This window comes from Agelaius phoeniceus, chromosome 6 (genome assembly GCF_051311805.1).
Source record: "Agelaius phoeniceus isolate bAgePho1 chromosome 6, bAgePho1.hap1, whole genome shotgun sequence".
Lineage (NCBI taxonomy): Eukaryota > Metazoa > Chordata > Aves > Passeriformes > Icteridae > Agelaius > Agelaius phoeniceus.
In genome coordinates, this window is record NC_135270.1 from 30170827 (window position 1) to 30189674 (window position 18848).

Below are 18848 nucleotides of genomic sequence, written 5' to 3' on the forward strand. Positions count from 1 at the left end.
TGGGAGGCATGTCAGGCTGCACAGTACCAGAAGTACTGCATATGGCAAACATACTTCCCCAGAGTCCCCAGTGCTACAGACTCCCACTTATGCAAGTTCAGTCAATCTGAGCTTCACTTTCTTGAATGGACAGCTGATATAGACCCAATCCAAACTCTAACAAATTCAAAAGCTCTAAGATAGAGTGAAGCTGAAGAACTCATCTTCAAAGAAAAGTAAGAAGTTTCTTCTCCTGAGACAAGCTAGCTGTGACACACCTCTCTATATTGCCTAACACTTGAACAGTGTCAGAGCAATTTAAGAGCTAGGGAGGTGATAGTAGGAAAGGTGGTGTCAGACCCTGTATAACCTGCACTGAAACTTAACACCCACTCAGTAAGTAATCTCTATTTACTGGCAATACAAATAATTAAAGAGTATTTTTAGGCAAGAAGGGAGGAAATCCAGTGAAGCTACTAGTAAGCTTGCTTTGTGACTGGAGCATGACTAGCAAGAGGCATCAAGGTCTGGTGGGATGCTGCTGCTACTTTGATTTGCCAGTCACAGAAGACATGATCAGCTCTGGCAGAACAGGCAAAGTCCCACACATTCCACCAACTCAGAGTCTGCTGGGGATCAAATGGTACACAGTAAGAAAATAGCAACTTAGTATTATGCATACAAATGTGGTGTATAGAAAATTCAGATTATCAGCCACCTTCTTTGAGAAGACTATCTTGCTATAAAGATGTACTTATTTCAAAGTGCTTGTTTTTTCATCTCCATTTTTCCAGTCCCTACCAACATCTCTAAGCAAATCAATGGATATGAAATAGCAATTGTCAAAAGCATTCCTAGCAGCAAACATAAATTCTTCCCTTCTGTCTTTGTAGCTTCTCATTCCAAACACCCACAAGGTAAACACAGCTGAACTGAAACAAGCCAGGATTGGGAAACTGTTCAAAAACCAAGCTCCTTCCACAGCTGGCAAGAAAAGTGTTCAGAGAAGATGTGTAAAAGAAGCTCTCACCCTTTGAAATACTATTTGTCCTTTGACAGTTTCACTATAGCCACTGGAATCAATGCATAGGCATGGCAAAATATCCAGCTGAAAACGCATGTAATAAGAATTTTTTAAAAAATCAGAAGTAGCAACTGCCAAGACAGAACTCATTTGTAGCCCTTGATGCCTAATAAAAAGGTAGAAAAATATTAAATATCATTCTGTCCATTTGATATAAGAAGAAATTATAAAACATACAATCCCAAACCCTACAGTGTAACCATTTTCAAAAACAAAATCTTCAGGAAAGAAATCAGGTCTCCTCAAGGACTACTAAACTTCAATCTTGTTTCTCTGCAATTCACCGCTTTTAGCAATAGGAAAGACAAGACTGTACATACTCTTTGCTTCTTGTTAATATTCCCTTGCAAATTAGAGAGGTTCTTTGTTTTGTAACAATTAAAAAGCCAAGTTAAAGCTACAAAACAAAACAAAGATCCTCCCAATGCTTTATTATGGGGTTCCTTTTCATAGGAAGGTTTGGGTTGAAAGAGACCCTGAAGATCACCTGGTACCAAACCCTCTGCGATGGGCAGGGACACTTTCCACTAAATCTTGCAGTGCTACCCTCTCTTCTGCTTCTTGCATGCCAGCTGTTTTTTTAATATTATTTGTGACATTTCATTAAGTTTCATTTATTGTTCTGAGGCACTTATTTGCTCAGCATTCTCAAGTGGCTTTCTTCAGCTACATCTTATCTCTACAGCATCATTAGTCCTGTCAGAGCAGTTCTTGCTAAAGCAGCAGTATTTCTCAGGGCAGTGTACATTTCACAGGATAACAACAGTGTGAAAACACTTAATTGAATTTTGGTTCTGTAAAGCACCAAGAATCACACCTCAGTGACCACATTTTACTTGGATCATTCTTGACTTCAACAGGCCAAGTCTGACAGATACTATTATAATTTCCTGCCAGCCAGACCTTGAGGTCTAGGACAGTACCTTACAGAAAAGGAGAGGGTGTTGCAGGCCAGGTTCTTCCAGACAATTCAGCTGATTTTCAGATGCTGTTCCAAATCCTGTTTCCTTGACTACCACAAGAACCAAAACAACATGAGACCATTTTGTTTGTTGTCCTATCCAATTCCACACAGCATTTACAGCATCAAGTTGGAGATATTTCAAGTCCCTCCTGAGCTTCTCACAGATTTTTCTCCTCCTTTCTCAAATCTTACTGCTCCTCCTCACAGCCATCTTCCACCAAATACACACAAGTAAATTCCTGCTCAGCTCCCAGCATTCCCTCACATCAGATAATAGTTTTAACTCCTGTTCCAACCACCTAGCTCCATAAAAGAGATAGTGTTAGCTGGGGTTCGCAAAGTGTGTTTTGTTTTTCTTTGGTTGAGTACTTTAAGTCACAGGATTTGGGTTTTTTTTTAAAGCATTTAACTGTGAGGAGAGTTTCTGCACATTTCAGCAATGTTTAATGGTATTATTACATCTACTATGTTAGTAGATAATAATAGTATCCACTACATTGCTACTTGCTCCTTTTTATCTAAATTGTCAAATCCAGCAGGACAACATTTCAAACTTGATTTCAAGAGCTGGCAAAACCATCTTATCAGAGAGAGACCTATCAGAATGAAATGCTGATTTTACACTGCAAGATGTCATTAGAATAGCTTAATTCTGTGATCCTCTGAAAAAGATGATGAGGTGGGAAAGCCAGATTATTCAAAAAAACCCACAAAATAATTACTTAAAGGATTTATTTATTTATAGGTTCATGATTCCCTAGAGCATAAAATCTGTTCCACTACCTAGGTCAACACAGACACTGATTTAGCAGACAGATTTCACAACCACCACCTGACTCAGGCTTTGGAAAGGAAACAGTAAGCAAGACGGTGGGAGAAGTTATAGCCTGTCAGCTAAAAACAACATAATCTTTCCCAAATCATGCAAGAACAAAGCAGTTTCAAGTTCCTACACAGAAAAGCCTATTTCAGATGCTCCCTAGGGAAGAATGCAGTAGAGGAAGCTGCTGCAGCATGCCCGAGTGCCACAGGAAGTGCTCTGCTGAGCACAAAGGAGAAAAATTCATGAGCGCTCCCGGCTTCCTCAGAGCTGGGGCCAGAGCTCCGAGGAATGCTGAGTACACCCTGGGGAGCCCTCACCCCACACAGCTGGACCCAGACCTGACCCCCACATCATCAATGAACATACGAGGTAGGAAGCAAGTATCCAAATCCCAGCTCTTCCCCAGTATCAGTGCTCCCATCTAATACTCCCTGAACTCAGCAAAAAAACCCCAAACCCACCAGAGGGGAGGGCAGAGTTATGCTCGCTCTCCCCACAGAACCAGTCGCTGAACGTGCCTTACACCTTCCCAGGCCTCACCAGGCTTCTCCCTATCAGTCCTGACATCTGACACGCACAGGCCCTGGGCACTGACTCAGCAAGCCCCACTTCTGTGAGGATGCAGCTCACAAGCAGATCATCTCACACTTTCAAGAAAACACAAGATCTCTCCACACATAAGGCAACCCATATCCTCATGCATTTTCCCAGGTCACTTTCCCAGGGAGCTGAAGGAAGCGTTTCCTGCACAGTACTCCCCAAAGAGAGGGCTCAGTTCAGGCTCAGTTCTGAGGCACCAGCCACCCACACAAGGCTGGCAGACAAGGCACAGGGCCTTCAGGAGCCCTGCACCCTTCCAGAAAGGAAGATGAGGTTTAAACCAGATGTGCAGGCCACTGACTTCAGACCACTCTCAGTCACCAGGTCTACATCTGAACAGTTGCTATGCTAATTCAATTCCTGAACTAAGAAGTCTTTCTTCCTCATTTACATGTTCACTAGATAATGATATTCACTAGTTAATGCAGTTTTTCTTTCTCCCTGTAGCAGATGTTGTAATTTCTCTCATCACATGTTCTGGGCTGTAATTCAGTAGAGAGGCAATAAACCACCAAGAGTGGCCAGATGAAGTTCACCAACAGACAAAAATGAAGACCTCAGACACAGTGAAAATAAACAGTGCACAGATAGCATCCCTACAACAACTCTTTCTGAGCAGTAGAATGTCTGTGTCAGGCTACTCTCTAATGTCTCTGCAGCTGCTCAGAGTAGCTCAGTCTATCAGAGGGTTTGGCAAAAATGCCCAGACAATGCTGACAGATTTCTTGGTAGTGGAGTGGAAGCTTCCCATACAAATTTGAGATCCATTTACTATAAGGTTCAACATCTTTACAATTAGTAAAAGTTTCCCACACAAAGGAAATGGAAGATTTGAAGAAATCATACTAAAAATAGCAAAACCACTGCTCCCCAGAGAGAGACACACTTGGGAACTCTCCCAACTGTGTATGCAGACTCCTTGAGAATGCTTAAATAACATGCCTGGGAACTAGTGGGAAAAACAGCATGGAGGGAAGTTATTTGATGCTGATAAATGAACATCCAGAGCGTAAAATACACTTCCAGAGAAAAAACAGGAGTCCATTTACTCAATCAATCAGTTACTATTCTGTGACTGATTTCTTTTTCATAGCAATATAGAAAATTTCGCAGAACAGCACATGCATTTAATCAGGAAGAATAGGTATTACATAGAAACAATATATACAGCAATCTGAGAGCTCTGAACCCAAACCTGAGCACTTGGGCCAAGTTTGCTAGGAACACATGGGGTCTTGAACCCATGTACCATCTAGGAAGCCTAACAGACCAGCAGCAGGTATTACAAAGTCATTCTGATACTAAAGACAGAACTCCTTTACCCAGACCTTTCCTGGGTTTGTTCAGTTGTTTCCCTATCTCCTCCATATGATTGGGGAAAATGATATTTGAAGTTTTTAGGGGAAGGAAATAAGACAAAACCCACTGTCTTAGTAGTAAGGTAACAGGTACTGCAGAACCATGTTCAGCAGGCAGCAGGGAGCTACCAGGACAAATGACAGTATAAAAATGCCAGCCCCTTCTTTCAAACTTCTGGTAATTTTCTGTCCTTCCAATCTGCTCCACCTCCATACAATTTGCTCAGCACAGAGGAATTACTCTTTCTTACCATATAGGATCCCACAGACACTGTCAGAACTTTCTTCCTCTTGCCAATTATAGCCAAAGACTGTTCGAAGACTGTTGTGCTCAATTACACAGCACTCATATCATGTTAGACAGCCTGCAGCCCCATCCTTTATTCTGCCCTGTGTCCACCCCTGCCTTTTCTGTTAACTTCTTAGAAAAGGCTACTTTAGCCACACTCAGTATTAGGGATGCTACTCACAAAACCAGCTACATTCTGGCAGCTGACATGGAGAGCAGATGACAATGATCCTAAGAGACAGAGAGCTCAGAGACAGAGAGACAGCTTAGCCTCTGTTGAAAGTACTTCAAGTTTGGGAAAGAAGGCAGAAGTGTTAAAAGTACCTACTTCCCAAATGGACTTCCTCATAAATAATCTGAATCTTTCATCAGGGTATTAATGAAATACTTAATAGTCCCATTTAAACTTAAGAATTCTTGTGTCCTCCCAAATCACTACTTACTGATTGGAACACCCAGCTGGAGTTTGACAACACATCCTCCAGCTAATACCACTTTTTTCTGTGCATGCACACAAGAGCCTTCTAAAATCTCAAAAGGGATATATTAGTACCAATGTAGGAATGCCCTTTTCCAAAACCTCTGGATTACATGGATCTTTTTACCTAGGATCCAGGCATTTCCAAATAACTATTTCTAAAATACATGTTCAAGAATTAGCACTGTCAAGATACATATTTTCATTCTCTCATAGTCACCCAGCAACAAACCTCAAAATAGGTCCTCAGTTCTTAACCTAATGCTGCAATTGTGTAAAAGCTATTTTGTGGCTAAACACCATTATACTGTGTGAACTCCCACCAGAAGTCAAAATTATTTCCCAAGAAACAGAAAGAGTATTTAATGTCTGGAAAACTAGAGTGTTCCTCAAAAGATAGACTGACTTCTCTTCTTGATGCCTTTTTTTTTGGTATCTTGTCTGAGAACAAAGAAAGCAGAAGTCTCCCAGGCACTGAGAGAAGTCCTAGATTATGATACTGGACCTTTTTCTCTCCCATTTTTCGTCCCAGTCTATATGCCTTTATCAGACAGTAGGGTAGAGGTGTCTGCTTATATCAAATGCCACGTTCTACTTTCACAGCCCTGCCCCCACAAGCATCCAAACTTAAAACCTTAAACACAAATCACAGCAACCTAGTTACTGCACATCAAAGCTGTCACTGTCACTCATTCTCAGGGGAGAAGAGACAACCAGACAGTTGACATTCATTCTTTAGCTCACAGCGTAAACAGAAACCAAATCACAATATCTCTTCTGCTGCTCTGGTAAGGCATTGATCCCACACTACCCTGCAACAAACACACTACCAGGACTAGACTCCAACTGCACCTGTTTTCCTCTTAATAGCTGTGCTTTTTGAAGTTATCTCTTACAGGTGTTTTTAAACTCCTTATCACAATGAAAGTCACAGCAGTGTGTAGAACAAACTCCAACAAGAGCATTTCTCTGTTAAAGAGGCAGTTTGTGACCACATACCTTCTTATACAAGGGCACATAGCTCTGCCAATTACAGAACTGCTTGCACTGAAAAGCAAAGAAACATTCAAAGATTTATTTTAACACAATTAGAGCAGCTTGAAAGTAAGAAGCTGTCATCATGTGGCAGGAAAAACTACATGGGCTGATGTTATGTGTTCCAAAGACCACTGCTTGGAAACTTCTAATCCCAGTCTAGCACATGTACTGGCAACAGATTTCCAGTCTGGACTCTGCAAAAAGCTCCCAGAAAAGCAGTTTTTTCCATAACAGTCCATTCTGACAGAAGGTCATGTGGCTGCAGATAGAAAATTTAGACATAACAAGTGACTTGCTCTCCTCAGTAAAAATGGTCAAAAGGAAGGTTCATGGCAATGGGAACATAACATAGCAAGCCCCTTGAGCAACAAGATCATAGTGAGTTTCTGCCTAGAGGTGCAAAATGCCTGCACTGGAAGGGCCATACTGCAGTAAAGGAGATCTCCAGGGCTGCAGTGGCTGAGAGGAACAGCAAGGATGGTTTTGCAATAGGTGCAAATAGGTGCAGGTGGTATTGTCTAAGGATACATAGACACCAAGAGGAAAAGGCACACAGTACTACACTGTCTTCCATCACTGCAAATTGTTAAAGGAAATGGATTTAAGCCTTCTTTCAAATGCTTCCTCAGTCTGCTTATGGTCAAAGCAACCTTTGGAGAAAGCCAGCTTCAGTGCCTGTTCATAGATTTCCAAATGTTACTTAGTTGCTCTGTTAATTTCATGTTACCCAGTTGTCATGGGAATTTTGCAGCTCTATATTGCCTACAAACTTAAGCAGCAGAATACTAAATCACTCTTTCAGATTGTTAAACACACTGAGCAAAATTTTCAGCAGCATTTGCATGATTTGAGACATCCTCTCCCTAGCGATTACCAGTGGGACACAAGCACTTTGGAAAATTTCATTTGATGGTAATGTACCTGACATCAGAGCCATCCCACCAGGTATCTTCCTAATTTAAAGAAGATGCACTACTGTTTTTCTTTGCTATTTACTTGCTTAGCTGCTATATCACTTTATAAAGACCTGTTCAAGCTGACAAAAGAACAGGAATTCCACAAACAATTTAGTGGAATCTAAACTATACCCTCAAGAAGTGAGAAATTTCTGACACGTGCTTTATTTATTGTGCTAAGACCCTTTCCTGGAAATCTGCCCCATCTCCTTTCTCCCACCTCATCCACTCTTGCTGCTTGTTACACAGAATCCCATTACTTGGTATAGCCATTTCCTTTCCATTTTTTTTTTTTTCTGACAGGAACAAAAGAAAGAACAACTTTATTTTTATAAGGGTCTATTTAAAAATCAGTACCTCACTTGCTTCCCTGCATCTAGAATTGCATCGTATATTGTCCCGGTTTCTCCCCCTCAATACATCAGAGGCAAATTAATTCAGTTCTCAACATCTGACACATAGCACTTGCAATGAGGGATATAGTGGTTAAGGTCTCATGTCTTCAATTATTTTTACTGAATTGCCTCCTCTATTAAAATTTGCAGTCTTGTAAGAAGTACATTTGAAAAAAGCCACAAGTTTGCTACTAGCTATTTCCAAGTAATTAAATTCATTAATCCAAACAGGGAGCAAGGGAAATAAAACTACTTTCTTCTTCATGCTTTCCCCTCCTCTTACTCCATAATAATTATAAATGCTCTTAACTCACAAAATATTATGACCAGTGCTTATTCATTTGGGTTTTTGTTGTCCTTATCTTTCTTTTGCAAGCCTTAAAACAGTAATTGCCCTGAAATCAAAAAGAATAAGAGGGTTTTCCCCACAGTAAACCTGAAACTTCATCAGCCTCTCAGAAACAAGGCTGTTTGTTGCTTCTTGCATTCTTTAGTTCTTTGGTTTTTAGTTCACAGGATTCAGATTTACAGTTTTCCTTTTTCTGCAGCCTGCTTCCACAATGATACAGCATATTTCATTTCTAGCATCACTACCAGAAAAGGAGTTTGGAAAAGAGGATGCAGAAGCTCACACATCCCAAGACCAGACACATGTAGGTGCACATGAGCTAAGCTGAACTGTTAATCCAAAAACCTAGGGCTGGTAGCACAGCAGCTCAGTGACTAACTTCCCCATGAGACAGCTGGGCGCTCTGCATAGCCGTGTGTGCTGCTGCATCTGCAGAAACAGGAAAAAGGGGAGGACAAGACAGACCAACCACAGCTTTCTGTCCAGCACAGGGCGCCCAGAAGCTCCACCTTTCCTCTGTGCAGTTCAAGTGAACACCTGATGTTTAAGAAACTCCATCTTTGGTGAAGTTAATAGACAGAAGTGCCCTCCACGGAAATAGGCAGATTAGAACATGCCTGGAGAGAGGCAGAGCTTGAAATACACGGAATAAGCACGCACACATTGTCAGCAGCCACCACACTACTGGGAGGCCTTCCTCAGCTCCTGTTTTCACACAGATAAGTTAAATGCCTCCTTTTCTCAGCACACCAAATACCCTGTATTGTGTTTACAGAGGAAACTACTCCTGCTCCTCTCTGGTTCCCAGAAGGAGAGCTTATCTCTGGCCCAGGCCTGCCATCTCCCTCAGGAAGAGCCACAGCTGTGCAGGAGCCATGAGTCATGGGAGAAGGCCCCCAGAGCAAGGGACACCTCAGCACTGCTTTGCACAGCCACTTGCTGAACTACATCCTATGTGAACATGCAAGACAAGTCCTCATGGGCACACACAAAGATTAAGGCCTGTGAACACTTCAGCCTACCTATAAAACAAATACACACCTTTCTCTGCCTGTTCAACAGTACAATACACACAGCACTGGCAGTACTGCTCCAGACAGAGCTCCAGGCAACCACCAGCATTTCCTGCTGCACACCCTCCAAGTGCTCAGTCAGGGTAAGGGTTTCTGTTTTGGACACTGAGGGCCACTTAATAATTTTAGGGCTCGCGCGTTTGGAGAGATTGTACAAAGCCATCCTGCCTCACCCTGGCAGGCAAAGAAGGCAGTTCCCTTTGTTCTGCTCCCCAGGGACTGTCAACCAATCTGTCTGTCCCAACCTGCCATTTCTATAGCAAATGGAACTGGAGAGGAAGTAGCAACCACATCGATTTTCCACCAGAGTCCAGTATTTTTAGAGCCTTAATGCAAGTTTCCAGCACAACTAAGATCACAAAGGGTAAATGAACTTAGTGAAAAACAATCAACTGAATATTGATCAGAGGTGAGGGTAATGCAACAGAATTGCAAGAGTCAGGAGCTAAGTTTCACAAAATAATTTTTGTTGCTAAACAAGACCTTATAAAAATACAATCACTTCCCAAGGAACCACCCTGAAATCCCGTGCCTGGGCACAGAAAGGATTTTTTCATGACACAAGATGAGTGGAAGGCAGACAATTAATAGGATGCATGTGCTGCCCATTTCCTTCGGTTGAAATACACAAGACAAACTAGTATAATGTAACTTCTTCCTGTAAGCATGACTACAGGATAGCTCTCTCTAGCACAGAGCTATGATCACAACACAGACCCTTTAACTTTTCCATCAGGAAATCAGGCAGTCACTCCAAATCAGTAAGAAAGAATGCTATCAGAAACAACCTTATATCTGCCAGCCCACATTTAGGCCAATAAACAACCAGCTTCCTTGCAACAACAACAACAACCCACTTTTAACATGGCATCAACCCTTCAGGATCTACGGGGGATGGGGGGGGGAAACGACCGAGGTAACCAGAAAGCAGCATTTCAAGTAACAGCCAAAATAGCCTCCCCTCAGAACCCGGGGGTTGTGGTAATCCCCTTTTTGAAATGCTAATGTCATTACAACCATAGCACCAGAAGACAAGCATGGGGCCTGAATGACAGAGCTTCTGCTGCGCCCTTACACAGATGATTTAAACTGAGCCTTTTGTAACTCTCCTCCCCCAAGCTCCCTGCCCGGCATCATGCTTGACAGGAGCTGCAGCTGCCATCCGACCCTCCCGAGGAGCAGGGGTGCAAAGATCAAGCTGATGAATTGATGCGTGCGGGCCGGGGCGCAGCAGCCGTGTGCTGCAGCCTTGTGCTTGCCGATGCCACAACAAAGATGGGCTCGGGGAAGACTTGAAACAAGACAAAGCAAAAGGTCCCCAACTGCTCTCTTGCTACTGCTAAACAGCTGCACAACAGTAAAAATCATTACAGCTGGTCATTAAACTGGGCACAGCACATAGCAGCGCAGGAGAGCACAGCTCAAATAAACTAATCAGCATAAATACATCTATCCTTCCACCCGGGGAATCAGCCTTGGGAAGAAATCCCTCCCATGGAGAACACTACTCCAAAGGGACAGGAAACAGTCAACTTGCCTAGCAAAAGCAACTGGAAGTATTCACTGTGATGAGATTGGAGATCACACCAGGCACCACAAGTTTCATCTTGCCATCACATGATATTTAACAACTGACAGATGGTTACCAGAGGGCTTTCTAGTTTTGTTTTCAATTCAGTTTTCATTACCTCTGATACCAGTCACGGAAAACCAACTTCAAGTGATGATTCTGTTATAAATACTACAGGATTTACTGCAAAAATGTTTCCTGTAACTTACCATTTCCTACCATCTCCCACTATATGAAAAAAGAGATCACCACCACAATGCCTGAGAAGTAAATCAAGCTAAGTTTCACACCAGGTGGAACACAGGTAAACTGGAAAAGCAAACTACAGACTGAAACATTTGCCATTCACAAACACTGCTGCATTTACAGCAATTCCCACTTCACCATGACAGTGGGTGAAGCTACCCTAACCCCACAGTCAAAGCAGGAGATTGTCCTGCTCTGCACTGCTGTGGCCTCACCTCCAGTTCTGTATGAAGTTTTGGGCACCACAATATAAAAAAGCTATTAAGCTACTAGAGAGTGTCCAAAGAAGGGCCATGAGGATGGTGAAGGATCTGGAGGGGAAGCCATGTGAGGAGCAGCTGAGGTCACTTGGTCTGTTCAGCCTGCAGGAGACTGAGGGGAAACCTCATTGTGGTCTTCAGCATCTTCACAAGGGGAAATGGAGGTGCAGGCACCAATCTCTTCACTCTCGTGACCAGTGACAGGACTTGAGAAAATGATATGAAGTTGTGTCAGGGGAGGTTTAGGTTGGATATCAGGAAAAAGTTTTTCAAAAGGGTGTTTGGGCAGTGGAACAGGCTCCTCAGTGAAGTGGTCACAGTACTAAGCCTGAGAGAGTTCAAGAAGCATTTGGACAAGGCTCTCAGGCACTTGTGTGACTCTTGGGGTGTTCTGCGCAGGGCTGGGAGTTGGACTTAATGTTCCTGATGAATCTCTTCCAACTCAGCACATCCTATGAGTCTATGAAATACGTAAGAGCCCCTCATCCCACTCCTGCTTAGGTGTTTTAACTCTTACCTATAGAGAAGTATCTGCATTTAATGAGGAGGCCAACCTCTACTGCTGCAGAACGAAGAAAGGTGATAGACCCTTCTGGAAAGAGAGATGTGTTTGGTTTCATTTGTGCACAGTGTATGCTGGCAAGCAGGTTTGAAACTCTGGGTTCAGTGGCAGCTTTTTAGAAATAAAACCACAAAAGCTCAGATTCTGCAGGCATCCTCCCTTGGTGCTACTAACAAAAGTCAGGAGAAAAATTTCCTCCATCTGAAGCAACTAATTAAGTTGAGAGTTGAGCGGATGGAAACAGACTTAATGATAAGATGCTTTCCTGCTGTCAGAGGATGTAGAACAGACATTAATTTTCATCCTCTCAAATCCTTCATGGCAGCCAATGCAGCCAAGCATGAAATACTCCTGACCTGCCTCAGACAACTGGCCAGAGGTATGCAGTAAAATAGCTATGAATTTGCTCACCTTGACTGTAGTCAGAGAATGAATCTCTTCACAACACCCCTAGTTATAGCAGCTTATACCAATCCCTCTTTGTTTTACTAACAGCAAGAACCAAGGACGCTAAAAGCAGCCCTACCTGTGTCCTAGATGACAGGCTGCAATGCTCCTTTTCCCCCATGTAGTCATACCACTGCCTACCCAAGGACTCAACTCAAACAAAGGATCAGCTCATGACCTTTAAGCAGAAAAGACCTGGTTAAAGTGGGAGCAGACATGATTAAGGCAATACTGACAGAAAAATATGCAACAAAAAACCAAAAAAAACAAAGCCAAAAAAAACCAACAAAACAAACAAAAAAGTCCAGTTTTCTGAAAAGGTGCTCTAGCCCTGAGGAGTTTCCACAGCTGGAGGCATGTGCCAAGAGGCAGTCAGTTCTCCAGGGAGCCAAGAGGAGGCAGGGAGACAGAACATCCCCCAGGAGCTAACTTCTTCCAGCACAGCCCCCACACTGCACTTCAGTGTTTGCCCAGCAGAGGCATGGCCTGGTGCCAGCAGGCAGCGATCAGGCCACCACTGTCCCACACAGCACAAGTGCACTAACAGGGCCTGCCCTGCCAGGCTTGTGATCTGCCTCTATGGTTTCACTACCGCTCCAGTGACCAAAATTTATAAGGGTCCTGTACCCACAGAGAGCTCAGCTCTCCCAGCACTGGACATCTCCCCTCAACTGTTCCAGAAGTGGAGTCCAGCTTACTTAATGCTATGGAGGAAACAGTCCCCATCAAAGCACAAACTGTCAACTTGAAAATAACATTTAAATATTTGAGAAGTAAATGCAAATAAAGAGATTCAAAATGAGAAGGCTCAAAGGTCAACCCAGCTTTGTGCTAATGGCATTAACATTTGCAGCAAGACTAGTTTGCTGGGAAAGGCAAAGAACTGGAGGACTAAAAGAATAAAGTGTAAAAAACCAAACTTGCCACCTTGATGGATTTCACTAAGACTTGCTCTTAAAGGCATACTCATTGCAGCTTGTGATGATATTCAAATTTCTCAGCTTATATATGAAAAATTAGTAATTTCCTCATTTGAGAGAAAAGTGACAGCTGAACCCAAACAGGCAAATGATAAACTTTTTACCTTGTCTTAGTATCTTACAACCTAAATCTTTACACCAAAGAAAGGGTTTACAGTGAAACCTGAAGGTTGTCTTCCAGGTGCATTCAACTGTTACTTTTGTTCAGGAAAGCAAAACCAGGGACAGAAGGGAAGTACTGGCTTTAGGATAATACAGAGCATTACAGATACTTTACACACTTTGCCTGTGCAAAAGAGAAGATGTGCTGCAGCACAAAGCATGGCTCAGCACAACTTGTACAGTACAGCTCCTTTTCCAAAAGCACACCAGCAGCCCAAAACTTGAACTACTGGAGACTGGTTACACAGCAAGGGCATCCCCAGGGTTTTGAGTTTCAAAGATAGCTGTTCCGATGCTACAAGAGGAATGGGCACAAGGAAAATGCTAGAAATCCACATTTCTTTCCTCCCATGACAGAGATATATCAACAGCTGTGAGTTTTGTATGACACACCAGAAGCACATTTCTAAAGGTCTCTGCAGTATCAGCTAAGTCTCCTGGAGGTTAAATCTCCAACATGCTGGTGGTCCAGAATAAAGGCAGCACTAGAAGTCACTTACCCAACCCTAACATAATTTCATTCCACACTTACAGTGACATACAGACACCACCTGGAAGGAATCATCATCAGCAAGGAGTGTTGACAAGGATCTAGAGTTAGGCAGCTTCAATAGTTTATCTTCTTCACAAAAAGGGTTCCTCTACACCTGACCCTTAAAAAATAAACACATATTTTTCTACTAGAGTTCTCCCTCCCAAGGCAATACTATTCTCAACTGTTCTAATCTACTTGCATAAATAAAACACTACCTTCTTTTAGGATTTGCACTACTTAACCACCAAACCACTAATTTGCTTTATAAACCACTAGGATCTTTGTCACAACTGCACTCCTGGAAACAGTCACTCTCCTGTTTTGCTGCACTCCTGGCCCCCTCCTTCCTAGAATTTTATTCTCTGTTGATCCTCATTCGCGTTCAATCTCTTCTACCACCTTCCTACAAACCCCATTTGCCTTACAACATTGGTAAGAGCACAAAAAAGTTTTTATTCTCTTTCTGGACAGTTATATCAGTGTCTAAGGATATGTTTGACACAAAATTCTTTACACACCAGGTTGGTCTTCTTATCAGGACATTGAAAATGGTCTTTCTAGCCAGAAATGCAGCAGCAGCATTTGACTTTCTAATTATGACTCTGCATGTGTCAAAGCTTACCATGTTCCATCCCTGTCTGTGGGCTGAAAACTCAAGACAACATCCACCAGAGGGGCTTATCTCACTCTACAGAAAGGCAACATTTTTCAAGTAAGACATATTTTTCCCTTTACTGATGAAGTAAAAGATGTATCTCAAAAGCAGCAGTAATGGTATTTTTTTGCTTTGGAACAAGAAATATTTTTTCCAATTGAATTAAGATGACTGGCTAGACCTAAAATGCTGAGCCCACAGGATTTCAAGATGCTCTTTTGTTACCCTACTGTTCAATTCTTTGGCTTGTGCTCCCACTGAAATGCTTCTTACTATGCTAGGTGGATAAACACACTTATTTTTGCATTCACAGCATTGAACCTATAGAGAAGAAACACAGGAGACATCTCCATCCAGCATCAGCCATGCCAAAGTACACAAGAAATAAGGGAGCATCCCAACAACCCCTTGAGATTAGGCACTCTTCTCAGTACAAAAAATCCAAAACTTCCCCTCCCCATTCCATAATAAAAGGATCACTGTACTAGGCTGGGCCAAAAGCTCATTTTATTCTTCAACAGTTTAGCAACAAGCCTGCTCCAGCCCACCAAGCACATCCTGTAACTCATCTGTGCAACCCCACACCTAAGGGGTTACTTCAAATCTCTTTAACAGCATCTGGAAGCAGTCCTTCAACTCCAGTGCAACACTTTGCAGAAGCAGAGCCTCAGGAATTCCTGTTTGCAGGGGAAGATGAATGCTCCCCAGAGGTTTCAGTTCATTAAAAGGAAAACATGGTTTTATATGCAGACCAACACACACAGATAAGCACATATACAACCTCTTGTGACAATGCCATAATCCTGTTCCAATTACTTTCACAAAGGTACAAACATTTCTGAGTTTGCTGTTCAAGAGCCTTTAGTATCATCTGCACTCTGGACTATTGGCAGCTTGTTACCAAGCCTCAACTAGACACAGATTCCCAGGTTTAGCAGAGCCTTCACAGATTTGGCCACAAAAGTTGAAGACTCAGCAATCTACAGTTTCCTACTTTGCCCCACTCCTTGTTTCTTCCTTGCCACCCATGTCAGCATGCTGAGGTTATACCCACAGCTTTACATACCACACACCAGCTATCCCAGCAGTACTTGCAGTAACTGCCCAGGCTGAAGTTTGCCACAGTTCCACAGCAAATGCACTTCTTGCTCTGCCATCCCCACGGCAGAATCACTATCAGCTGGCAGCATGAACAGGAAGTGGGAACTACTTGTGTTACTTCAGTTAGATGTAAGGGCTGGAGAAGCAATGGCAGACATGGGTTGCACAGATGAAAAACATTCCACATATTCTAAAAAATAGTGCCTCAGCTGCCCTGGGAACCAGTGCAGGATTCAAAAGGGAGAGAAAGCAGGAAAGGAATTGGGACAAGGTGATAAACAAGCAAACTTTCTTCTATCCCACTGGAAGGAGTTTTCCTATAATACTAGGTAAAAACCCAAACTCGTCCCAAATGAGTGCCTCTAGCAAATAAAAAGGAAAAGACTGAGTGAAAATAGGAAGAGACAGAGAAATGTGTATCTTCAGACTAGCCGGCAGCAGTCCTCAAGGAGGACCAGGATGATGATGATGAGTCAGAACCTGGACTATAGTTCACAACTACTTTCTCCTGAAGAACAAATGGCACTTAGCACCCCTCCTGCTTCTCTCTACAATGAAACTCATACCAGTTTCCATCTTTTGCATTTTAACCCAAGAATCCACAATGAATTGGACCAGACAACTCCTGAGGTTTTTTCTAAAACAGCTGATTTTCCTGCTAGCAACCATAAGCCAAGAATTGAAAGCCCCTTAATATTATATGTATGTGATACTGCTTTTCTTGCCAGGAGTAATATTGAAGCAGTGAATAAAAAAAGAGGTTTCAGATCCCATCAGCACTTCTCTTAACCCCCACTTTCTGAAGACCAAAATTTGGTAGGTGGCAAAATTCCCCTCCAATGTCTTTAAATTCTTCTTTATTAATCCATTCCCCTCAGATTTTGTTCCTGTGGTGGTTTTTTGCAGGGTTTTTTTGGTGAGGTTTTTTTTGTTTGGTTTTTTTTGGGTTGTTTTTTTGGTTTTTGGTTTTTGTTGTTTTGGGTTTTTTTTAGTTTTTTGGTTTTTTCAGAGGAGGGGAAAAGTTCAGACTAAACAAATCCTATTTCAGAGTTTAACAAAAAACGTACAGAAAATTTTACTTTATATATTTAGAAGAGATAAGGAAATCAAATAGGCTTCCCAACTGCTTCCAAAGTTGCATGCATCCATAACATTGCATGCATTCATAACATGGCCACTGGAATGACTTTAGACTTTTTCCGAGCACATGAAATGAAAAGCAGGAGTATCCAATGGAATATATCAAGAATCATGCTGAGATGTTCACTTTTCTTGATTAAAGGAAATGAAATTGTTTTTTACTTCAGCCTGTCCTCCCTGTCCTCTCAGTACTCTGTCAGCCTCTCAAAACTCTCACAAGCAGCATGTCTCTGCATTTAATGAAATATTTATTCTGATTTGTTTTCTTGAGTCATTTGAAGTGAAATGCTGTAGAAGGCACAAGGATCCCTTCCAAGCACAGTGAAAGATGGGAAGCTGATCTCCATCTCTTAAACCGAGGGCAGCTGTCATTCCCAAATCCAAGGGTCAAAAATGAAAATGTGACATAGAGATGAATCTCAAGCCTATGCAACACGACAAAAAGTATAATGGGAATCCTAGCTCACAAACACTTATATTAACCAGTAAAATATCACACTCATTTCTCATAGTACAGCAATAAATGTAAGTTTACTCACATGCAGGTCCTTTGGATTTGCTTAGCCAACCTAAGACAGACAAAAGGAGAGTTCAGCATTATTATTATGCTATCATGGTTTAAGCCAGCAGTTGGCTAAACATCACAAAGCTTCAATTAATTCTTCAGCCACTAGAACTCGTTAAAATTTAAAAAGTTATGTGGCTTCTTGAGATCCTTATTACTCCCTTCAAGGCATTTACTTAAGTAACACTGCCTGGGTCAGTGTGTGTAGCAGCGTGAATATTATTATCATTATATGAATAGTCTAATTCTGAACCTACCTGCATCTGCTTCCTATCTCTGCAGCCTGGTCATTATTCTGCAACTCCTCACCATGCTCTTCCACACCACTCTGCTCTTATTAAGCTCTACAAAGGGACTGGAAAGAGGAATTGCTCCTGAAAATGCTCCTCCTTCTCTCCACGAAGAAAGCCACCCTGCTTTGGGCTGACACTGCAATTCCTCCAAACCCACACTTCCATGAAGCATACAGGTTAGAATCAAGATCATCTGCTCATGCATGACACTTTCCACATTTCTGTCTGGCCATCCAGCGCTACAGTGTCCTTGTTTTCAGGGCCATTGAATTCATCCCTAGCTGTATAAACGCCTTCCTTTCAGCTGCACAATCAGAGACAAAGGAAGGCTCTGCTTCACAGAGATTCCCAGAGAATAGGAACAAGTCTGGATCTGCTCAATGAGCAGAGAGTGCTCTAACAAGCTGCTCTGTGCAATGCAAACAAATAGCAGCGGTGTCCAAGAGCTTCTGTGCAGAATAACCTTGGCACTGAAACAACCTGAGAACAGCAAGCAGCAGATTGGCTGCATTTTTGTCACAGACAACACACAGGAATGAAGTTGTTTCAGTTTATTCAAGCTCAATTTATCACTTTAATGGCAATCCTAAAAATTAAAGAGCTAACTTTATAGCATTTTGCACGTGCAGTCAACAAAAATCAGACTGTGTCTAAATCTAAATGGACTTCGATTCACCGAGTCTGCATTACTATTAATTTTTAAAGGTTAATATTTACACTCTCTCCTTTATAGGTATTGATATTTGCTTAATTCAGGATGTTTAATACTTTTACCAACACATTTACTTGCATTTCCCAGGATCAGGTGATGCTATTATCAATAATGAAAGGCCCAACCTGTTTTGATAGGTTTCTGACAGAGCCAGTCATGAATCCAAGAGAGATTATACATTTGGACCATAAATCATAGGAAGCTTTCAGAGTATTTTACAGACTACATGTTAAA

At 42.2% G+C, this 18848-nt stretch overlaps 1 protein-coding gene across 9 annotated transcripts in view; it reads right to left on the reverse strand.

Annotated features, from left to right (window-relative positions):
- SUSD6 (sushi domain containing 6) overlaps nt 1-18848 on the reverse strand; it is a 93082-nt gene that overhangs the window by 24763 nt on the left and 49471 nt on the right. For 8 of the 9 annotated variants that reach the window (XM_077180293.1, XM_077180291.1, XM_077180292.1 and 5 more), the window contains one exon: nt 17584-17613. The exons of the other annotated variant lie outside the window; for it this stretch is intronic. In XM_077180293.1, coding sequence (XP_077036408.1) covers nt 17584-17613 — 30 coding nt within the window. The remainder of the gene's footprint in view (nt 1-17583; nt 17614-18848) is intronic. 9 annotated transcript variants of the gene reach the window in all.